The sequence below is a fragment of the Lonchura striata genome, chromosome 1, assembly GCF_046129695.1.
Source record: "Lonchura striata isolate bLonStr1 chromosome 1, bLonStr1.mat, whole genome shotgun sequence".
Taxonomy (NCBI): domain Eukaryota; kingdom Metazoa; phylum Chordata; class Aves; order Passeriformes; family Estrildidae; genus Lonchura; species Lonchura striata.
Window position 1 is genome coordinate 84,528,517 of NC_134603.1, and position 24,693 is coordinate 84,553,209.

General features: G+C 39.2%; 1 protein-coding gene across 3 annotated transcripts in view; it reads left to right on the forward strand.

Annotated features, from left to right (window-relative positions):
• Window positions 1–1,375: 1,375 nt before the first annotated feature.
• RECK (reversion inducing cysteine rich protein with kazal motifs) overlaps window positions 1,376–24,693 on the forward strand; it is a 47,749-nt gene continuing 24,431 nt past the window's right edge. The window contains exons 1-8 of one of the 3 annotated variants that reach the window (XM_077785458.1): window positions 1,376–1,506; window positions 3,679–3,737; window positions 7,586–7,660; window positions 9,768–9,804; window positions 16,809–16,894; window positions 18,561–18,608; window positions 19,656–19,705; window positions 21,278–21,347. In XM_077785458.1, coding sequence (XP_077641584.1) covers window positions 1,428–1,506; window positions 3,679–3,737; window positions 7,586–7,660; window positions 9,768–9,804; window positions 16,809–16,894; window positions 18,561–18,608; window positions 19,656–19,705; window positions 21,278–21,347 — 504 coding nt within the window. In that variant the 5' untranslated portion in view covers window positions 1,376–1,427. The remainder of the gene's footprint in view (window positions 1,507–3,678; window positions 3,738–7,585; window positions 7,661–9,767; window positions 9,805–16,808; window positions 16,895–18,560; window positions 18,609–19,655; window positions 19,706–21,277; window positions 21,348–24,693) is intronic. The other 2 variants (XM_031503957.2, XM_077785456.1) reach the window with 2 other exon arrangements.

Genomic DNA, 24,693 nt, shown 5'->3' on the forward strand with positions numbered 1-24,693 from the left:
TCCCAAAATAGAAAATTAGCAGAAGTTAACCTTGGATTGCGGGGGGAAATCCCAGATACTTAACTGACATGTAACCTCACTTATGTTAAAAATGAAAATTTGTCCATCCAAATTAAAATGAAAAAATAAAATATTTATTTTGCAATCAAATTCTATCTAGCCAGCCACAAGAAATGAACAGAGCCGAGCCCGGGGTCAGCCCTGGGTGTGCAACAAAGAGGTCAGCCTCAGCAGAGGTTTTCCTCTATGCCCACACACCTCCATCCTGGCATAAGCGGTTTTTATAGGAAAAATTCTGCCTGAGGCTAAGATTTCAGCAATCAGTCTTTTCTTTCATTCAGAGTCCATAGGTTAATGCTTGGGGCCAGGGAGGCCACTTCAGCCACTGGATACACAAAGTATTTCAAGCACAAAATATTGCTTTAAAATTGCCTTACAATCATAAAAAATCACAGAATGGTTTGGGTTGGAAAGGACCTTAAGGACCGTCTTGTTCCAAATCCCCTGCCACGGGCAGAGACACCTCTCACTAGACCAGGTTGTTCAGAGCCCTGTCAAATCTGGCCTTGAACACTGCCAGGCATCCATAGAGCATCCATAGCTCCTCTGGGCAACCTGTGCCAGTAAGGCACTTCCCTGTGAGTAAAGACTTTCTTCCGAATATCTAATTTAAATATCTCTTCTTTCAGTTGTAAGTTATTCCCCTTTGTTCTGTCATTATCTGCCTGAAGTCACTATCCCTCCTCTTCATAAGCCCCATTTAAGTACTGTAAGGCTGCAACCAATGCTTTAAAAGTGATGTCTAGAATTATGCTAATAATTCAAGTACTATATAAAAATAGAAATAAACTAAATCAACCGAGTCTGTGCCCCCTTCTCCTCTCCTTAGTATTCTTTTCAGACAGAGTCCGAGTCCTCCCTCCGGGCATGGCCCTGCCGCTCCATGGGCCGGGGGGAAGAAAGGCTGCGGGATGCCTACGGCCCTGGCAACACAGAACGGGCACCCGCGGTCAGCCCGGGCGGGCCGAGGAGGAGGAGAGGAGGAAGAGGAAGAGGAGGAAGAGGAGGAAGAGGAGGAAGAGAGGAGCAGGAGGAGGAGGAGGAGGAGCAGAGCCCAACGCCCCCCCGCACCCGGCTCCCGCTGGAATGACCGCGGCGGCCGGGCGGGGGCGGGGCCTGGCGTGCGGCGCAGCCAATGGGGCGGGGCCTGGCGTGCGGCGCAGCCAATGGGGCGGGGCCTGGCGTGCGGCGCAGCCAATGGGGCGGGGCCTGGCGGGGCGTCTCAGCCAATGGGCGCGGCGGGCGGTGGCGCTGGCTCGGCGGGAGGGGGCGCTGCCGGTGGCAGATCCCGCCCGTCCGTCCGTCCGTCCGTCCGTGCGGCGGCTGGGGGGCGCCGGGCGGGGTCGGCGCGGGTTCGAGACCCGGCCATGGTGGCGGCGGCCGCTCGGTGGCCCTGGGCCCTGCTGTGCCTGGCGGCGGCCCCGCTGCTGTGCCCCGCGGCGGCCGGTGAGTAGCGACCGCGGGGGAGGCAGTGAGGGGAGGCGGCTCCGCGGGTCCCTCTCTACAACATGGCGCAGGGGCGGCGTCGCCGGCGGGGATGGGGCGCCGCGGGACTCTCCCGTCCGGCCGCTGTCGGGGCGGGATGCGGGACTCGGGGAAGAGGAGGGACGCCGCCCCGCACGTGGCCCGCGGCCGGGAAGCGACAGCGGTGCCGGTCCGGGCTGGTGCCTGCGCCGGCTCCCCGCGGAGGGAGAGCGCCCGCCGGAATCGCTGCGGCGGATCCGGAGCCGGGGAGAGGCAATCCCACAGCCTGCATAGCGGCCGGAGCTCCGGCATCCCACCCGGCACCGTGACCTCGGGCACAGACCTCCTCGTCCGCCCCAGCGGATCCGTGCCTGGGGGCCGGGATGTTGCCTTCGGCTGTTACGCTGCCTGCGGATGAATTCCCAGGATTGTTGCTTGAAATGGTCTAAATGACACCAACCTGACGCGGTGTCAGATCACACTGTGTGTTCTAGAGCTCCTATTCCTTGTTTTCAGTAGAAGAGTGGTATCGAACAAGGTACTCGACGTTTAATAAAGAGAAGGATAGCACATTACAGCTGTGATAGCAGATGTCTTGGCAATTTGTGCTTATAGCCCAGAATGCCAGTCATGTCCAGGCTTCCCAGAGGATGGATGCTTCGTTCCTGGATTTGTTCAAACCAGTCTGGATGGGGCTCTAAGCAGTCTGGTCTAGTGGAAAGTGTCCTTGCCCTTGGCAGGGGGTTTGGAACTAGCTGATCTTTAAGGTCTCTTCCAACCCAAACTATTCTAGGAATCTGTGTCCATAACTTCCTGACAGGACCAAAAAAAGAGTGGTGGAAAAAGAAGCGAGCTTAAGACAGATATTGGAAAACACCTTTTAATACATAGATGACATTATTGTCATAGGAGTAGAAACTACAAAACATGTAATACTTTAAAGCAGAAGAGACTGCAGTCACTAAGACATTTATGGGCATTTAATTATTCTGTAGTTTTGGTTTCTAGTGAGGCTTAGTTCTAGGTGGGAGACAGTAAAAAACTAGTGGAATGAAATACGAGGGATTCTGGCCCAGCTTTCCACTGATAAACCTACTAATATTGCAAAGAATTAATGCCCAAGTCAAAATCTGTTTGGTAAGGTGTTGTGAAAAAGACTTTTGTTGTTATACCAGTGTGCTACATAGTTCAGATGCATCTCAGCAGAAATCTGTAATCATTAAATGATCATGTGTATGGAAGTAAAAGCTTTCAAGGACACCTCTGTCTGTTTTCTAAAACACTGGAAAACACAGGAAAATGAGGATGAAAATGGATATTAAGGCACTGCTCAATTCATTTTATATTTGCCAAGGTTAACCATGAATGAACAAAATATTTGAATGGTAGGGGGTACAAAGCACAGCAGAGTATAATTCTAAAAATGCTGCTTTAAGCTTTGGTCTTTCAGTGACTTCTCAGTGCATCAGTTGTTTTTTCTATTTTTTTTTTTTTTTTAACTCTTGATGTGTTCATAGCTATGTTTGTTCTGTGACTTCCATCCAGTCAGACAAATCCAGTGTTAATCATCCATCACTAGTGAAACAATTTACAGTTTTGTTCCAGGGTTTTTAGAACAGAGAATTCAATGAGCACCTATGTGAAAAGAGACCCCTGGTCTGATTTCCTTCACCACCTGTTCTTAACTGATTCTTGCACTTTTAAGATTCTGTGAGATGATTCAATTTACAAAGGCACACATTCTCTACAGAGATTTTTGGCGAGTTTTTTGTTTACTTTTTCATATTTATTCTTTTTTATATTTCCCCTGAGTTAATAAATTAAATTGTCTCATGAGGGAATTTATCATGTGCCAAGCTAATGCAAGTTAAGTAGCAGAAATGTGACTACAGGCAGAAAGGCAGAGAGATCTCATTTTGGTGACAGTGAGTGTTCAGAGGTAACTGTGAGACTTCTTGTAAAGATCTTCATCATTTTCAGAACAAAACTTTCTCTTGTTCATTTTTTGCCTTTTGGGAAGGAATGTTTCCCACAGTCATATGTGGGTCAGAATATTGTCCTGATAGAACATCAAGTGTGTACTTGTGTTCAGTAGTGATGATAAAGTATTTCAAATCTTTTAAATATCTTTTCCCTCTCCCTGCTTTTCCATAGGCTTGTCTTGTTGTTACCATGCAAAGGACAATTTAATGTGCCGTGATGTCTGTGAACAGGTAAGCTTGTTTTAAATTTAACTCCATCAGAGTTGAAATTGTGCCTTTAGACAATAATGTAGCAACATTAAGTTCATAAGTTAAGTTCATTAAGTTCTGGAGGCTGTGTGTGAGTTGTGAGATGTAGTGGTATCAAAATGAGAACTTTGAAGTTTTAGAACCATAGTCCTCTTTCCTTTTGTAGTGGAAAATGGGTTCTGTTGAAGTTGATGAAAAATAGAAATACCAACCTAAGGCCACAGTTTGGTCGAGAAGTGATATGCACGTTAGGAAATTTTACAGAATTTATGAATCTTACATGTTTCTAAGTTCTGGGGAGTTCAAACTGAAGAACAAGATGCTGGTATTATTCTTTCTTCCTTCAGGTTCTTGCTTGTCCAATAAGCATTTCATTATGATTTTGGCTTTGTAAATGCAGTAAAAATCTGCTCACTTACTCTTTTCATAACACTGTTTGTTCTGAATTCAAGCTTGAAAAGTATTTTTCCATAACTTATGTTTAGATTTGTACCTGTGGGTAGTAATTTGTACAGCTTTGGGTGTGTGTGCAGTTACATTTATTCATCTATGTAAGAATTTTACTTCAGTAAAATTTACATTGATGTAGACACAATTTTGATATTAAAGTTTTGTGATTAAGTTTATATTTATCTCTGATTGTACTAACAAAACTTCCACTTTAAATTGCGCTTTCCCCTCCCTGATATATCTAGAGAATGCAATGAAATCTTCTTTCAGCTTTCGTATTGTTAGGTCAAACAAGGAAAAGTCTTACAGTCTCATTGTGTAAGATATTCTCTCAATTCCTATAATAATTCTTGCAGCCCTTCCAGCATAAATTCATCTCTTTTAATGCAGGTAACCAAGACTATACATGGCATTATTAAAAAAAAGTGTGGCACTCAGTCTTAAAAACTGTGTTTGAACTTGGATATAAGAGAAAGATATCCATTCCTATATATAAAAAAATTTGGTGAATTTAGTAGCTGCAGTGATACAGCATTTGGAATCATCTTCCGATTTCTTTCTTGTGTTTCATTGGTTTGAAGTTTCCACTTTATCATGTGAATTCCTGTTGGCTCTTCATGAAAGACTGCCAGCTTTTTACTGTCAAATTCCATCCCTATTCTGCTATATTGGTTCTAATTATTACATAGTTTTCTGTGAGTTTTGTAAGATACGCTGTTCTGGCTTCATCTGGATAATCTCTCTCAGATAATCAGCAGATCCAGAATCTTAGTAGTGAGAGGTCTAGAAAAAGTCTGAAGCAAGATTGGTGCCTCTCAAAGTATGCTATAAGTAGCTGGCTTAGCTACTTACATCAGGCTAGTGGCGTCATTTTCTGTGTGATCCTTCCATACCGTACAACAGGCTGACTGAAGGAACTGTCTGCTGTTATTTTACTGGTTTTCATCTTCTGTAACTTTTTTGTGCAGCTGACAGGAGGAAGAAATTTCATGGCTGTCTGTGGATATGTACTTGCAGATTAGATCTGGGGCCTTGGAGTAGATGAGGAAGAACGATTTGCTGAGGAGCCATCCTGGCTTAACCAGCAGACTGTAAACAGTGCCACCAAGAGAAACACTCCCTTCTGGAGGCACTCACCCGCAGAGGAGACTTTCTGGCTAAGGTCCTTTGGTTTTCAGGGACTCAGATCTAGGATGTTGCAGGAATCAAGAAGTTTTTTTGACCCTCAGACTGTTACCCATTGTCTGCACATCTATACAGACACTGGCAATAGTATTTAGGGAGGCCTTGCCTGGGAGCCCAGGGACTAGGGTGAAAGGCACGGGACACCCAGTGATGTAGCCCTGGATCCTGGCAGTTAAGGAAGAAAGCTTGATTAAGGGTAAGGAATTCTTTTAACCAGTAAATGAGCTACTGTGAGACTTTTGAAAAAGTGAATGTGGATTACAGATATGTTTGTCAACTAACATAATTCAAACATCTAATCATTTTGCATTCCTAGTAAGTATTACTCCAGTCTTCGCTTTAGTATCATCTCCTTTTCATGATTATTTGATTAAACATAGATACTGTAGCAAGGAATAAGCAGGCCTCTCTTTCTTCAATTTACTTTTTTTCCCCTAAATTTATTTCTGAGAAGTTTCATTGTGATAAGTTTCCTGTCAACATTTATCTTTATACCGTTCCAGAGGACTCTATCCATAGCCTTCTCCAAGCATAAGGACTGTTCATCCCTGCTCCCAGGAAACCACCTTAATGTTCCAAGAATCTGATTCAGATAAACAGAGAAGTAATTATCAAGCTTTGGTGCAGAAAAGATATGGTATAGAGAGTGTAGAATCAGGGAAATGTTTTACAAGAAGAATTTAGACCTTTTGCCAAGGCAAGTAAGGTTATTTAGGGAAAGACAAGGCTCATCTGGAATTGAGACTCTCAGAGGAAGTCAAGGGCAACAAGACATTTGCTGAAGGCAGTGTGTGATTTAGTGTCAGTAAATCATTCCTGGCCAACCTGGTTTGATAATAAGGCTGGATTTCTGGATGAGGGGAAAGGTGTGGATGTCATTTGCATTGTCTGTAGCAAATTGTTAAACATTAATTCACTCAATGTATTTGTATTAATTTTAGGATCTTAAGGGTTTGAGGAATGGGCAATTAGATGAGTAAAAAACTTATTGTAAAATCAGGCTCAGAAGTACAGTTAATGGGTCCTACTTTGCCTTCAGGCTAATAAGAAGTGGAATACCAAAGGGGTCTGCCCTGGCACCTGTCCAGTTTAACATCTTTGTTAACAACCTGGACAAGGAAAATCTCATTGAATTTTCAGGCCATATGAAGCTGAAAGGAAGTGTTGATAATCTTAATGGTAGGACTGTCATACAGAGGGACCTGGACAGATGAAAAGAATAAGCAGATGGACACTATGGTCTGGTCTTGTAGTTTACCCTTCTTTGAGCACGAGTTTGAAATAAATGATCTTCTGAGATCCCTTCTAAACTGAATTATTTTATTATTCTATGACCTCAGAAGAGTCAAAATACTAATACAGTTCCTTTTGTGCTCTCATTTCTGAAACAAATGGTGATGTTCTCTTGATTTTCTTTCAGTAGGTTTATCATGTTAGAAAAGAACTGATAGTTTATAGTGTTAGAGTAGAACAAATTTAGAATAGAACTGTAATGTATTTTTGCTTCTGAAATTCATCTGTTTCAGTTATATATAAAATATTTCTATTTTCATATCACACATTAATAGGTCTCTTTCCATTCCTTTTGTTGACCAGTTTCTTGTTTTAATTTATAAATAAGCCTTTTTTAGACTGCTAAAGGAACAACATCTTTAATATCCTCAATTGTATTCCATCCAGTGAGCTCCTGGGTTTTCAGTTTGCCTGTGGGTACTGTGCAGTCCCCTGTTAGTTTTGATTGTGTCTTTAACTAGTGTCACTTTTGTTCTACCTTTTTCCAAAGAAATTACTTGTTTCAGGGTTTTCCTGAAGTTTAATTGCTTAAGGTCATGTAACATGTAACAGAAGGTTAATTAAGTAAATAGAATTGTATAGTGTTTTGATATGTGCAGCAGAAATCCTCTTGTTAACGTTGCACTTCTACATTCAGTAGAAACATTTTGATTGAAATGTTTGAGGAGAAAATTCTCATTTCTTCCAAACAGAAAAAATTGTGTCTCTATAAAAAGTGAAACATATTTGAGAAACTACAAATATATAAAAAGAAATCTTATATCTGAATTCTGTTAACACTGTTAGGCAAAGTAGTCAGACTAGATATTGGAGAAACTAAAGCCAGTGAAATAAATTTTTAAAAGTATTTTATGTGCAATGGCACATTCTCTACATTTAAGATGTGTTTTGTTTCTTAACAGATTTTGTCTTCTAAGAGTGACTCCCGTTTGAAGCACTTACTGCAGCGCGCACCTGAATATTGTCCAGAATCAATGGTAAGGCTTGCTAGAAAAGCTGTTCAAATGAGACTTAACCTCAAATTAGGATTTTTTTTTTTTTTTGTAAAGCCATCATAAATTATGTTACTTGCAATAACGTGGCATGTATAAGCTATAAAATGCAATGAAAATCTTATCTATGTTGTAAAAATTTGTGCTGGGTGATTGTCACTTGGATGTTAATGGTAGTGACTTAAATTAGATTGTGCCTTCCAACATGTATGGCACAAAGCCATGAGGTCTTGGGCTAAGACAAGAAGGTAGCTTGCACCAAATTGTTTATGGCCTTACCTGAGAAACTGAAGTAATGCTTTTATTGAATAAATAAGATTATTGTTTCCTGAAAGTTCTGTCGTGTCACTAAAGTTCTTTAGTTTCACTAAAAAAAGTGTAATCTGCTGCCTCCTGTAAGGACAATCTAATCAGGGAATAGATAAGTATGGTCATTCAGACTGTAAATTTTAGAGTCTCATCTATAACTTAGCACCCTTTTGAAGTCAGAAATGCCTGCTTTCTTCTGGTAATTTCTGTTACTTCTGAACAGTATCAATCCTGTTTGCAGCAAGCCTAAAATATAGCTCAGCTAAAACTCAGCTCAAGTGAGCCTAAAATGCAGCTCAAGTGAGGAATGTGTAGGAGCAGTAAATCTGGGAATAACTAATATAATAATGTAAATTAAAATAATAATTTAATCAGCAACTTCACAGGATTGTGTTCAGTTATAGATCCTTTCCATCTGTGTGTCAAAGTTCCTTCGGTTTTTTGTTTCTGGGGTCAATAGCTCTAAGGTCTCCGAAGGTTATAGGCAGCTCCTGGTATGAGTAAAACCTGTCATGAAAACCTATTGAAGTGATGAATAGCATTTGGTTTGGTACTGATTTTCTTTATCTTTGGTTCCCTGATAAGTAGAATCTTATCTGTACAGTAGAGAACTGCTTCTGATAAGACACCATTGGATATTATCTGAAAGGGAGAAAATGACACAATGGTTTTTATAACTCCCAATTACTATCTTTATAAATGACAAGTCAGCTGTCCAGTGTGGATCTTAAATTAATGTCACAGAACTGGTAATATCTGGATACATAAAATAGTTAACCATTCAACAACCTTATTTGTTGTTCTCAGATATCTCTTATCTTGTTGGACAGGTGTTCTAGTGCCATTTCACTGATGAGCAGATGGGTTTAGATTTAATCAGATGGTCAATATTCTTGAGCACTGGTTACAGACATTGTGTTGTGTGTATTCTTTCAAGGAATATGATAGGAAGGGTATTGCCTGGTATTAATTTAAAAAGGAACTCTCAACACAAGAGGTGATTTTTTTTCTTTGATTCATAGATGCATTTAGTTTGGAAAAGACCCTAAAGATCGTTGAGTCCAGCCATTAACCTCCTCATGAAATAAAGGAAGTTAGATGAATCAAAGGGATGGAACTTGCAGAAGTAGCAGCTCTTTACCATCTGTGTTTGATCTTGCTTTGGCTCTTGTCTAGGTACAAAACTTCCACAGATAAAGAGGAAGATAGCATTAGATCATTAAATACAGATCCATTGCAACTTTGGAAAGTCATCAATTCCTGTGATGATGGGTAGGTAGATAGATAGATGTGTCACTGTGTGACAGTATAGTTTGCTATGTAAGTGAGATTGAAACACTTTTTAAAATTTTTAAAATTTGTTTTCTGTGTAGTTTTGTGTGTTTAGGGTATTTTTAAGCTGGTGGGATTGAATGCCAGAGCAGTGAGCTTCTCCACAGGTCTTAGTCCTGGACAAATCTTGTTATTTAAGTTGCTGTTTAGTTCTGTGAACGCTGATGGAGAGAGTTGACTATCTTGTGTATTCTAGATAACTACACTATGTTCTGCACCTGCAAAATGCTGCTATTGATTTCACAGTCTGTGCATAGCAGCCCCTCTCATGGAAGGAAGTGGTACTCAGCTTCTATCATAGCACTTCTTTAAAATATGTTTAAATATAAGAATTCTTCCAATCAGATATTTAAAACCCAGTGAAAAAATGCTGAAATTGCTGGTTTGAGTCTGCTATAAACTCTCTTATTCTGTGGACTTGCTTTTGCTTAATTGCATTTTTACTTTTCAGAGAGAAGTATGGGGTTGTATAAATTCTTCTTTGCCAGGTAAGAAATACCAGTTGACTGACTAATCATGTTGCTTTTTCACCCTGTCTGTTTTGATATTGTATCTGCCACCTGCACGTATAATTTCATGATAGTTTGCTTCTATTATGCATCTAATACAAACTGTGTTATTAAGTTTCCTCTAGTATATAATGAGTTACTTGTGCATTTTATTAATAGTTTTTTTTCCTAGTTAAAAATATTTAATGTTTCTATAATTAAACATGTTCTTCTGTGACAAATCAGGGAAATATCAGCATTTCTTTATTTTCAAGATTTTTTGGGTTTTTTGATTTTGTTACACCTTAACCTGATCTACAAAATGGTTGATAATTATGACTTTACTCTAGATGCACCATAATTTGAACAAAAACAGTAACACAGGGAGATAGTAAGAATGAGGCAAACAATTTAATTGCAGGTGCTCAGATTATGAACCAAACTGCTTAGTACAAGTGGATTTAGAAAGTGTGACAGGTTGAAGCTGGCCAAATGCCAGATCACCCACAATAAATCATTTATTCATTTTCCTCTGCTGTATTTAAGCAGAGAGGGGGGACAAAAACTCATGGCGTGAGATAAAGATTAGGAGAAATGTGCTTTAGGGGCAAAGCAGGCACAAAACTTTAAAAGGTATAAAGAAAAAAAAATATCAACAGAATTGAAGGAAGATAATGAGAACTAAAAGAAACCTTTAGAACACCTTTCTCCCCCTCCCCAGCCTTTTTTCCTTCCCACCAACAGCACAGGGAGACAAAATATGGGATTTTTAGTCAGTTTACCCCTTTTTAAGATCTTTCTTCAGTTCACTTTGGGAGAGGAGTCTCTTTTGCTATGCTATGAGGTCTTTCCTGTAGGAAACAGTTCTCTGTGAACTTTTCTAATGTGGTTTTAATTTTCACAGCTAATAGTCCACCCAGAACCTGCTTGCAATGTGAGGTCCCTCCCACGGCTTGCAGTCTTCACACAACTGCTTTTCAGGGGCCATTTATTTTATGGAGTGCAGTTTTTAAGGATGAGCGGTTCTAGTATAAAAGCAAGGTCCTCTTCCTCTATCTCTGAAAGGAAGTGTTCTCTCTCTCTCTCTCTCTCTCTCTCTCTCTCTTTCTTTCTGTTCAAGCCTCTCAGATCACAGCTTTTCAGCATCCACACGCTCCAGCATGAGTGCCTTTTTCTCATGGGCTGAGGGTGAATGCTGCATTCCCCCATGCACTTCCTGAATCACAGGGAAACAATTTGTTGTATTATAGTCCTCACCACAGCTTGCAGAAGAATCTCAGCTCTGGTGCAAGGAGCACTTCCTCCTCCCCCTCCTTCCTTTGCACTGACCTTAGTTCTGCCATGTTATTCTCCTCACCTGTCTTCACCTTTTCCTTTTTCCTGACTTGGGAGAGAATTGGTATTCATAGGTTCATTTGTTCTCAAGTGCTATTAGTTGAAAAGATTTTATTGAGTTCTGCAGCTCTGAAAAATTGATTTCATCCAGGCTTTGCATTGGGGAATTGCTTGCTGTGCCTCTCACTGTTGGTCACATAGTCCAGGCCCCACAGGAGTTTGTGTCACCAGGATGCCCCCCTGGTGACAGGATCTTGGCAGCCAGGATGGGGCTCAGCTGCACCACTGGCCACACCTCCAAGGGCAGAAAGAGAGCTTCCTACGATTTCTTCTTTCTTAAATATGTTATCATAGAGGCATTACAAGCTTCTCTAATTGGCTTAGCAGTGTGCCTGTTCTCAGAGCTAGCCAGCGGTTGGTTGTGCCAGGCATGGAGGAAGCTGCTAGCTGCTTCTCACAAGAATTACTTCCATGGCTGACTCTTTCCCTCTTCACCAAAAGTCAAGTAATGCAAATCCAGCATAAAAATTTAAAGTATAAATCACAAGATAGGGCTGTAATGTTAAAAGATGAAATCAGGCTTAACTAGTCCATTGTATCATGTGTGATTTCTAAAAGACTTTGAAATTACAAAACTAAAATGCTATAGTTGGAAAAGTGGGAGTGAGGAAGAGGAGGCTGTAACAGTTTTACAGCATCTGCTCAGACTCCCCCACCTCCTTCCTGTCCCCCCACAAGGCCTTGGAGGCAAACTATTCATTCCAGTGCTTGTAAACAGACTTTCTCTCTTATTGGTTACAAACCTATGTGCAGTTGCCTGGTTTCCATCCTGTTGGAGTCACAGGAAAACTCCCACAGTAGGTGTGCTGTGAAGGACAGGTACAGGAAGATGAGAAGCAGGAGTTGCCCTTTATGTGAAAGCATTAACTGGATTGTATGGAGCTCTGCCTGGAATGGCTGATAAGCCAGCTGAGAACAGCCTGTGGGCATGGGAGTGCATTGTACAGAGAGCCTGACATGGGTGATGGCGTGCGTGTCTGCTGCACACTGCCTCATCAGGCTGAAGTAGTAAATTAGACCTTTTTTGTACTTTGGACTTTGGAAGAAGTCTTGTGTTCACAGGCCTCATGTTTATGGGCAGCTTTAATCACCCTGGTATCTTTTGAAGAGAAAACAATGAGGGCACAGGCAATCTACTTGGAAGAATGCCATGGGCCATGGAACTGGAGAAAAGGAGGGTCCAAGAGAGACACTTGACTTTCAAAGATCACCTTATCCAAGCTCCACTTAATGTATGGTGGGGTTGGAAAAGCCAGAGCCTATCAGGAGTTGATCCTGGTGAATAACGTGATTGGCAGCTAGAAAGCTTCTTGAGCTGTATCAGTAGAAAAGGAAGACTGAGAAAAATGAGAGCCTGCTGCTGAATGAGGCAGGAAATGACGCTAAATAGCCTGTAGTCTTCTTTGCCCCAGTCTTTTTTGGTAAGATGAACCTTCAGGAATGCTAGGTCCCGGAGATCAGTCGTAAAGTCCAGAGCAAGAAAGACTTGTGTTTGATGAAGGAGGATAGGGTTAGGTGTTGAGAGGGGATAATGAGGACTTTGAAGAAGAAGGGAAGAAAGCAAGTTCACTCCTGCCTCTAGAAAGGGCAGGGAGGACCTGAAGATCTCTATAGGCTTGGACAGTTTAATCTCAAACCGTCAGAAGGTAATGGAGCAGATCTTCCTGCAAACAATTTCCAGACACAAGAACAAGAACATGATACTTTATAGTAAGCATGGCTATATGAAGGAGAAACTGTGCTTAACCAACTTGATGACCCTCAATGATGAGATGACTGCCTTTTTAGATGAGTGGAGAGCAGTACGTGTTATCTATCTCAGCTTCAGTAAGGATTTCACTGCTATTTGTTACGACTTGCTTATAGACAAACTTTTGAAGTGTGAGCTGGATAAGTGAGCAGTGGCGGTGAAGTGAAAACCGGCCAAATTGATGTGCCAGAAGGTTTGATCTGCATCACGGAGTGCAGCTGTAGGCCAGTATCCCAAGGGTTGATGCTGGGTCTAGTCCTGTTTTACATCTTCATTAATGATGGGACAGAGTTCACCCGCAGTGTATTTGCCAGTGATGCAAAAGTGAAAGGAGAGGTTGCTAGACCAGGTGGTTTTGCTGCCATTCACAGGGATGCTGATTAACCAAAGGAATAGGCAGACCTCATGAAATAACAGAAAAGGAAATGCAGAGTCCTGCACCTGGCAAAGGCCCCATGCTCCACAGCACGCAGGAGGCTTGGCCAGCTGGAAAGCAGCTTGGTAGAAAGGTACCTGGGAATCCTGGTGACCAGCACATGGAGCAAGATCCAGCAATGTGCCCTTGTAACAAAGAAGACCAGCAGCATCAGGACTACATCAGTGAAAATGTTGCCAGCAGATCAAGGGAGCTGATCCTTCCCCTCTACTCAACAGTGGTGAGACCACATCAGGGATACTGTGTCCAGTTCAGAGCATTTTGGATGAAAAGCTATGAACACTCTGGAGCAAGTTCACTAAAGGGTGACTGTAAAGTGATTAAGGAGCTGGAACATATATGAGGGCAGGCTAGGAGTTTAGTGTTAGGCAGCTAGATGATTTGTTATGGCTCAGGAATCTGTATGGTACACATGAATGTGATGAATTATCATAACTGTAGGCTCCGGTCAATTATTTGTGCAGTGAAGGTGTATTTTCATTTAGAAATGCACATAACTACCTTGATGACAAAATTAATTTACAAGTTACTGTATTAAGATTGAAGTTCAGTGTTTCTTGAGAGTGCGACATAAATTTAGTCACAAGCTTTTCTGCTGGCTGGATATAACCTGGAGAGAGGGCCAGTTGCCAAGAAAACATTAATAACAGCTGAAAATTATCAGCCTTCTTAATTTGGTGCATATTTGTAGTTTGTTTGATTCTTTTATCACCGTTTAGTTCCAGTATGTCTGAAACCACAGGCCCTTGATTGCATAAAATATGGATGCCTGATTACTCAGTGGTGATTGCTCATTGGTGACACTGCTCCTGAAGCTGTCCGGCTGTATTTGCCATGTGTTTCTCCTGGATAAGCTAGTTATTGCAGCAGAGATTTCTGGAAATCTTTTTTCATATTGCACATGATGTTTCTTTGATGTTTTTTTCGATTGCTAATGCCTTACATTATCCTACTAATAAATGTTCTGCCAAAAATTACTGTTCTGATTGAAAGGAATCCCCACACAGGAATTTATGCATAAATTACTGATGTGTTATTTTATGTCTAAAACAGAGCGCAGTGAGTGGTTGATTTGGCCATTAACTCTACATACGTAGGAAAACCTAAATTCCAGATTCCTGAACACTGATTGCAAGCTACTCATGTGTGCACTACAGTGATCTCTTTGACACTGTCAAAAAGATGCTTAACTCTGAAAAACTAATTCTGCATCCCAGTTGGGGAAGTGAAATGTGAGCTGTACTTGCAGTTGTTAGTGACCTTCACAGCTAGTGTGAATTGGAAAGCTGAGGCAATGCTCTGAAGAGATGTCAAGAGGATTTTGAGAGTCTCCAGAAGGACATGTGGATCATGGGCCTGCAGAGGGTCTGAACCATTCTGATGGTCAAACTGCCAATACAGGCTACAACCAGAAGCTGTAGTGCACCTTTGCCCCTCTACTCCCTCCACCTGCTGAGCAATGCTGCTACCTTACTTGCGTCAAGCATTAAGCTTTGAATTTGTATTTTAATAACTGTTATGCATATTTGAATGTCCACAGGGAATGTGTTCATTTTGCTTTGTGCAAATTTTTCTCCTCCTTTATAAATTTGCCATTAGCACATTTTCTTAATTTATCCATTGGAATGTCATGAAAGACAGATGCTGGCAAGACTTTCTATGCCACCTGTGTTTGTAAAGTCAATCAAGTGTGTTTGAAAGGCAATTTTCTTCATTATAAATACCAGTTGGCCGTTGTTTTCTATTGATTGCAATTATTTTTTATTAATTTTTTCCGACACTTTTTCCCAAGTGTTTTTGTAGCATCTTTAAATTTAAGATCTTACACCTAGCTCTTTCACTTACCTTTTTTAAAGCTGGACACCCCATGTGGCTCTTTTAAATAGGCATTTCCAGTATGCTTAAGAGCATTTTAAAATTCTAACTTACTGGTTCTTCTGCTTTCTGCTTTTTTATTTCTACATAAAGAAATAAATAATTTACATAAAGAAATAAATAATAAATAATAAGCAGTAACAAAGTACTGCTTTACTTTTTAAATATTCATAACAAAAATGAGTGGTTCATTTGAGTTAAATAATTCTACCTCCTGGCCTAAGAAAAGGAATGTAACAAGTTTGTCACAGCTGCATAGATCAAACCTTCCCTTTATTTCTGTCTTTAAGGTTACAGGAGAAATAGATACAGGAATACATTTGTTAATTTTATTTATGGTGTTTGGAAAACATTAGAAAATCTGTATTTATTATTAATTTAAGAGGATGAAGCATCTTATGGCAGCAATTTGCTTCTTACCATATTTCTATGTAACCTTGTGGTAAGAAATGACGATCATGCAAACAGTGAAAGAAATGGATTAAGAGAGACGAGGAGATGGTAAACTTCTATTGGCAATAGTTCTGGCTATGAAACTGTGTTGCTGGGGAGATAAATGACAGACAAAGTGTTGTGGAAAGTGTAGGCTGCTAATTACCACACAGTGTTTGTTCATTCTTCCATTAGTGGGAGAGAGGGGAGAATCAGAGGGCAGTCGTGAGAAAACCCATGGGTTGGTATAAAGGCAGTTTCTAATTTAAAAATGGAAGGAAAAACAAGAAAGAAAGAAGAAAAAAAACCCAAGAAAAACAAGTAAAGCATTAAGAAAATAATTGCTTATCACCAACCAATACCCAGCCAGTTCTCAAGCAGGGACAGCCCCTGCCATCCTCAAACCCCAGCTTTTATTGCTGAGCATGGTGCCATGTGGTATGTTAGCTGGGGTCAGCTGTCCTGGCAGTGTCCCCTCCTGACCTCTTGTGCACTGCCAGCCTATTTTTGAGTCCCTATGAAAAACAGAAAAGACCTGGATGCTGCCTGTATTTGCAGTAACTAAAACATCTCTATGTTATCAACACTGTTTTAGTCAGAAGTCCAAAACATAGCCCCATGCCAGCTCAGTTGAAGATATTTAACTCCATCCAGACCAAAAACACCACAGGAAGTTTGGAGAAAGAGCACAGAACATTTTCTGTGTTGGCAAAGTTGGTAGATAAATGTGCTATTGAAACAAACAACAGGGTATATCTGTAAGAGACGATGCTGTAATGAGATTTTTTTTCCTGATGTTTTTTGTTGTTTTATATTTCAGATTAGATAGATAATCCAAATCTGGTATTTCCATTGAACACATAAAGCAGTTTACATAAAGCATCTTTATCCTCAGTGTGTGGAAGGTACTTCATTAATTGCTAGTTTCAGCATTTATGGAAACACAGACTTGTGGTTTTTCCTTGAAGTTGGTTTGGAATTCCAATAAAATGTTATCTATACATAGGCTTCTTTAATGAGAACAGGATTATCAAATTTGAAAAGTAGAGGGTAGGGAAAATAATGGCATAGTTTCTCTTTCTACTTTAATTTAAAGTCTGTCATCTTTTTCCCAAGGAGTTTTGAAGAAGTCCGATGGGTGGGTTGGTTTAGGCTGCTGTGAGCTGGCTATTGCTGTGGAGTGTCGGCAGGCGTGTAAGCAGGTAAGGCTTTCACCCTACTGTCTGAATCCAGGCTGATTCTGCAGCTCTCTTTCGTTATGCTAAGCTTACTTCTCACTTTTTGTCACAATCCCTACATAAAAATTGCTACTTTAAAATAATGTTGAGTGAAAGGCAACACGTGGCTGATCCTAAGCTCTTTTTTTTTTGTAGTGTCATGTTTAGTGATACAACATTGTGGTTACAACCCCAAACAGATTTTTGTGCCTCTTCAAAGAGGTTTTTGTTCATCAGATGAAAGAAAAGGGGGTTTTTTAGTGTTAATAGAGCCTGTGCTTTTATCAAATTTTAAGCAAATTTTGTAAATTTAGCCATGACCTTTTTATTCAAAATCTGTGAAGCATTTAGTGATCTTTTCCCCTAAATATGTGTTTGTGGCTTTAAAAACATCTTCAAAATCTGGGAGCATATTTGTGTTTATCATCATCCTTATAATTCATTTGTGGAGCACAGATGTACTTAATATTCATATTTGTGAATGTTGCCTGTGTAGTCTTATTCTTGACCAAGCAGCCTACTGCAAACTGCCATCATAACAAAAAAAATTCTACTTTCACCCAAAAGCACAAGGTTTAAACTATGTGGCAAGAGATAAGCAGTGAGTACAGAGGAGTGTGGGAGAAAGGTGAGGAGTGAGTAAACAAACTGGATACTTATGATCTTCAGAAAAGAAGATGTGTGTTTATTCTCAAATGCATTTTTAAGCCATGTTTTCAAATATGTCCTAATGCTTAAGTGTCTCTAGACCTGGTAAAGGCATTTCTGTTTATTGTAGTCTTACTAAATTCTGTTAATGTAATATCATGATTGTTACATAATTTCTCATTATTCTCTAAATCAGATATTGTATTGTTTGATTGCAGACTGTTGCTTCAGAATCTTAGCTATATTTTGTACTTTAGCAGACTCTGGTTAAAACACTTCCTATTTTTTTTTTTCATTTATTCTAAAATCTAAATACCTGCCAAATATTAGAGATAATGTGAAATATTTGGATTTTAATTTTGATCCTTAAAACTTGAGAGGATTTTGGAGTAATTTTGAAGGGAGTAATATAATAGGTCTGAGGACAGACTTTACCCAAGTGTTTTAAATTACTGGAGGGGAAGTAATATGTTAGTAGTAGTTATAGTTTTGAATATTTGTCATATGAAAAAGGAGTACAAGATTTTGTGTAGAACAAAGGAATCTGCAGTTTGTGGGGAGAAATTCTGCAACTCAGTTTACTGACAATAGGAACCATAGAAATGAATATACAAGAGGGATGAGAATGGAAAGCGACTCACAAGTTATAAATCAGCAGGGAAAATGGGGAGATCTTTATGCTCAAGCTCTTCCATTTCCTAAATGCTTCCTGTATTCTGGAGTCTGGCAAACCTTTCACAAAACCTAAGTTGCTTTGTGTGCTTCTGCTATCAGCTAACTTGGTGCAGAAATATGAGGGTTTGGATTTTCACTAAATGTCATATTAATAGTCTGCTCTTTTTTCTTAAAGCTTTACATGGATTCTTTAGGTTCTTAAAGGAACTTTTTTAATAGATCATGAATCCATTGTTATTGCAGTAAATTTAAAAGTAGAATAGTCTTTATTTCGTGATATGATTTTATCATTTTCTACTACAAATGGATAAATTTGTCTATCTTTCAGGCTTCTGCAAAAAATGATATTTTAAAGGTCTGCAGGAAGGAATATGAGGTATGTTTTTGTGTCTGAATATATCTGAAAAAAAATCAACTTTTATATCAATCATTTTATAAGTCCTGTAAAAATATCCTGTAGAAGAGGGAAAGTTCAGTCTTCTTAGAGCTGTGTTTCTGAATGTGCTCATTTTCATATGAATGTAAATTATCTCTCTACAGCTTTTATAAAAGTATAATCACATTCTGTAAAAATGTTTTGGATTCTTTAGACTTGAATATACCTTAATTTAAATGAAAAAGTTGCAACTTTCAAATTGGATTCCCAAAGAGTTTATTTCATAGGCGTTTGGATCAAAGTCAGCATTTGTTGTGATCATTCAATCTGTCAGAAACCTTTCAGCTTGGACAGTGAGAGTCAGCTTAAAAGTGACCTAATGAAATAAACTCAGGAGAGAACAGCCTTAAGTATCCTATCTGAATATAAATAATTTCGGTGTGTAATTTTTTGTAACATCAGTGAAAGTATTGATGCTTGCAGTTATTTTTACTGTTCTGCTCATAAAATTACTCATCAGGATATCTTCAGAAATCTGCCTTTACCTATATTCTTTTTAACACAGTGTATGGAAATGCTATTTTGCAAGGACTGCTTTTCTTTTGATCTTCATCTTAATTAAAATCCAGATTCCTTCCACCCCCTTTTATTTAATTTCCTTCAGCCCTAAGTTAGATAGTCCTGCATCAGTTCTGCTCCTAATCAACAGTTCGGGATATGACAAAATTTTCCTTTCTTTTGATTTGGGCAGAAGTGGAGCAGTTTTCCTGTTTTTTTCCAGGGAGTATTGAATTACTTTTTAAAAATTTATTTTCCCTTTTGTCTTTTTATCTAAACAATTTACAGAGTGTTTTCCTAGACTCTTCACAGTGGAAGTTAGCATGGGTTGAAGTTGCTGTAGCTTTTTCTCTTAGAAATGCACTTTCATTTTAAGTAGTTCTGTCTCCTTTCATGCTATAATATGCTATACTGTCAACATCTGCAAGCTTCTCCTCTATTATGCTGGTCTGTTTCCTTCTTTTTTTCTGGATTTCTGCATTGCTGTAGGAGGTTGTCCAGTATGGGTTGAAGGAGAGCGGGAGAGGAAAGGTAAGAGAATAAAGAATGACTTCAAAATGGTCATACTTGTCTTATTTACTTTACCAGTTTTTATCTGGAATTTCGAAAACTGGACGTCTCATTCTTAATCAGGAGCGATCTTGATTTTATTGTACAGAAAACCTTAATGCTTGGTATCTGTGCAAGACTAGAAGAGAAGGAGAGGGAGAAAAATCATAGTAGAAAGTATCAGTCTTCTGATTAGGGAAGAAGGAAACTTTTTTAATGAGGACTAGGTGTAGTAGATACAAATAGTGTGTCAGGGACAGAAATTTATGTGCTAGATCTTCAGTTATGATAGAATTTTGTATGACAATGATTTTTCATATGTAGCCAGGCTTTCAGGTGCTCATGGAAAATAATATTTAAAATACTCTTAAGAGGCTCATTGGTTGAATTAAATCCAAGGAAGTTATGCCTAAGATTGAAGATTCCAAATACAACTTTTGGAGGGAACCTGCAGTTTCCCACACCCTGTCATTCTTTCTCTTTTTAAAAAAAAAAATTGTTCTTGCCACTTTGCCCTCTGTAGTCCATGAGTAGCTTCTGTGTCCTGTACTGTACTTTGCAGTCCATGGAGTTGGCTGGGGAAGAACTGAACTGGGGAAGGAATGGCTACTTCAAACGGAAAGAGGTGACATGAGATCACAAGTAGCATGTGAATTACATAAATGCTGCATCATACATAGTGTTTGGTTTTGTATTTAAGAATTCATGCTCTGCTAAAAATGAGGATCCAATTAGAAAATTAGTTTGCAGTATGGATAATAGTGTTTGGTAATCAGCTCTCAGGTCTGTTGCTGAGGTATTTAAGAATTAAGTACATGACATAAAAGTAAAAACTCTATGAATAAAGGATGTAAAATATAATTCTGTTTTTCGTAAACACTCTCATAGCCTACCAGTCTTCTTAACTTAGTTATCTTACCCATATAAGGATTTCCCAGAGAATTTTCACAAGCTGCTTAGAGAGTCTGAACTGTGCATAGTACACTAATGTAATCTTCTGTGATTAGGGAAGCGACTTTGTGCCAGTCTCTCTTCAGCCTCCCATTAAGTTAGCGAGGGTGAAGAAGGAGGTAAATCTTCAGGGGCATGGCAGAAGGTTCAGAGCAGTGAAAAAAAGCCAAACTCCATGCTGGAGCTGTCACAAGTTTGAAGTCACTGAGTCTCAGGTTGTGCAGTAGCAGAATCACTTCAGCATTAATGTGCCAGCCTTAATTGAAGATGCCTTTCCTGCTGATCATATATTTCTGTATTCCTTTTACTGTAAATATTTATTTTAATGTGGAGATTTTACGCATTTCAGAAAAGTATTGTGTTGGAATAAGGTATTCATTTTTTATCAGTGCTTTGAAGATGGCATGTCCTGTTAAACAATTTTTGTTTTCAAGTAGCACTGCATACAGAAATGAATACATTTTACACAACTTGCCCAGTATTTTTGAGTGTTACCAAAAGGTATTTTATTTGCCTTCTTTTGAAGGTTTTATTCTAATAGTCCTTTTTTCCATCTTCTGCTTCTCAGATACTCATTTTGTCGTCTTCATTTTTCCTCTAGTTCTGTGAACCTCAGTTCTTTTATCTTTCACTACTTCTTCCAGCTTTCTGCTATCCTGTTCATCTTCCTCTAAAAAGAAGGTAGGTAATAGTCAAAGGAATAAGAAGAAATAAGTGGAGATGGTACGGATTGCATTTAGGATTTTCTGATTTTTGAATTTTTAAAACTTTCATGTAAAGTGGGGGTTCATTTTTTTAAAAGACCACATGGAATACATTGGAGGAGTAGCTAGAAATACTTCATTAATCTTAAAATAAGCTGTAAAGGCATTATTACTGTGATTAAGATCCCTTTTTTTCCTTCTGTGCGTGGAAAGAGTAGCACTAAAGTTTCCATTAGATTGCAGCTCTTGAGTCTGTGCACTGCATATTGTGAGTTGACCTCTTTGAATATTAAGAACTCGAGTTTTTACTTCATGTGTTCCAAATAAGACATATCAACTTCTCTAGTTAATTGGCACTGTGAGAGCTTTATTGCAGCTGAGCACTATTAACATCTCCCAAGCAGTTGAAATGCAACTGAAAATGTCACCACTTATTTAGCCTCTGCTCTTAAAACTACTTTTGGTACACAGTAGTGAACACTTGACGTCCCTGGATGGTTCAAAGGTAGTTTCGCTATTACAGATTTGAGCACTCTAGGCTAATCTCACTTTGCAGCTTTTAAACACAGAAACTTAAAATGCAGTGCCTGCAGCTTCATGTACTGTAATGGGGATTCACAAAAGTATTCACTCTGCTACGGTATTGGTTTGTTTTTTCCTTCTAGGGTCATATGATCCTGCTTTTTGTTGAGATTTTACTGAATGCTGACTATTAATTACCCCTGCTGAAAAATGCAGTCATCAATTTTTAGCTCTTATCTAATTGTTTGTGTGGATTATTCTGAGACAATAGGTAATAACTCAAGGAACTGTTTGGGACATTGTTCAGCTAAAGGTTCCTAAACAGTTTTAATGAACTCCTAAGGCACAGGACTGTGGATGGCCTCTGGAAATACTGCTTAATAAATTCAGGATGGACTCTAACCATACACTGCACATTGTAGATAACGTTATTGTCATCTACTGGTGCTTTTTGTCTCTATTCTCTGCTGTTCAAAGAAGGTTGATAGAACACTCGGTGATCTTGCCAAAATTTGAGTTCCTGTAAATTTTTTACTATTTCACTGTGCAAATGTTTTCAGTCCCTTACTGGTTTACATAATAGAGGAAAATCTTGACCTTACTTGTTATTACTGCAAGTTATTAAAGCTTTTAACAGATACTCACCATCATTTGACACTTCAGCTGATTCCACTAAACATTAGTATGCTGTTACCTTCTTTTATCTTCTCTCAATAAATTCAAAGATTAAAGTAAGTCAAGAGGAGATCAAGAGGGTTTTCTTTTCTGTTCTTAACTGCACAGAGTTAAGCATTTTCCTATTACATTTGTTAACTGTAGGTAATACTTATAAATTAAGATGGCCTTAATTGGGTAGGATCTAGATTCAAATATTTGTCATGGTTAGGTTGCCCAAGACAATAGTACTGAAGTTATTCTTCTGCCAAAGTTAGTGGAATATAGATACCATGATAATTTTTAGGGAGGAAAATATTTTTTGTGGGTTTTTTTCAAAATGCTCTTAATTTCTGGTGTGAAACAACACCTTCATTGTTGCTTTTCATTCAAGACACATGATGCAGCCATTTAGAAGAAATGTGCTTATAATGTGAAAGCATGCCTCACAATGCAGAGGACTTCTTCCTTCAGCAAAATGTTATGTTTTTATGTTGGGGTGCATGCATTTTTGCATTTTGAGCCGTTACCTGCAGCTGATGAGCTCCAAAAAGAGCGAAACCAGTTAGGTCCTGCAGTACTGGCTAAAATCTTCCTTCAGGGGGATTCTGGTGGGGAAGATTGAAGAATGTTCTCTGCTGCATAAACCTCAACAGCCTTTTTCAATTTCCATTACACCAAAAAGAAATCCTTGGGAGTATTTGCTTCAAGGTGTACATGGTTGTGGTGCTCGTATCTGCCTGCCACTTTCCACTCCTTCTGCTTGTAGTCTCACTGGCTTTAATCACCAGGCTTGGAAACACCTGGCTTTAAAAAAAGAGAAGTCTGAAAGATGGGACTTGTGCACAAGTAAATAAAATAATTGTGTTTTAGAAATTTTTATATTGCCATCTTTGTTTACTTAATTTAGTATTCAACACATGTTAAAAACGGAGTATCAGACTGTGTGTACACAGCCTTTGTACCATCATTTTCCAAATCCTGGTAACTTAATCATTCCTTTAAAGAGAATATACTTTTATCCTTGTTTGGTTTTTGTGTTGATTGGCTGGTTTGGTTTTGGTTTTCCTTACCTATATCTGTCTTTCACCTTTTGTTTTCTGTGTCTTTCTTCACTGCCAGTTCACTCAAAGATTCCGAAGGAACCTTGAGTGGGCAGAAAAGCTGGTGACCTCTTAGCTATGAGTGCTAATTTAGTAGAGATGTGGTGAACCTTGTATTCTGAAAATAATTTGCAGTTAGTAATTCAAATCAGACTGACTGCCTAATGCTGTTAGCAATTTTATGTATGTGATTAGATGCTAATTTGGAATTTTTTTTTAAGATTATCTCATATCTATGTAGCTATACCCCTCACATGTGTGAGGGGTATATGCATAAATATAAACTGAGCATCACACAAACCTACCCAAAAAACAAAGCAAGCACCCTCAACTAGCATTCTAGTGGTGGCTACAGACACTACAGTTTTGTGAAATGTGGTGAGTTGCTGTAACAACTCAGTGCAGCTGAACTTCTTCCCCTGCCTTCCTTCAACTGCCATTTTTCCACACACATTCCCTCCCCTTCCTTGCCTTACTCTGCCTTTGGCATCTGGTAGGTCCTTCTAAAAAACAGTATCTAAAAAATGCTTCTTCTGTTCTGTTCTGACATAGTATTATACCTGTCAATATCGCTGACTTAAACCCTAAGGGATGAGAAAAACGAGTTTTCATTGTGTTTAGTGAGAAAGATCAGGTCATGACAAAGTGAAGTTGTAAGGGCATACACAAGACTGTACAGCTGGGAACAGGGGCAAGGTGGAAAAGAGAAGCCAGACTACTTCCTCTTAACAGAAATGTGAGGATTATTACAGCAATGCAACAGTCTGTGGAACTGTAGTTTCAAAATACAGAAAGAAGATTTATTATTAGGTTAGGAATTCCTTCTTGTATAAAATTGGTGTGTGAAATCACGGTGAGAAGATAATTTGGTCTCCCTTTGAGCCCTTCTTTAGAGGAGGAATATTAGTAAATGCCATAATTTTATCAACATTCTCCTTTATTTTGTGTCCTCTGAGCAGGGCAAGTGACACTATTCATTAACTGCTTTAGAATCACTTTTTTGTATCATTCAGCTTCTAAATAACATGGCAGTTTTTATCTGAG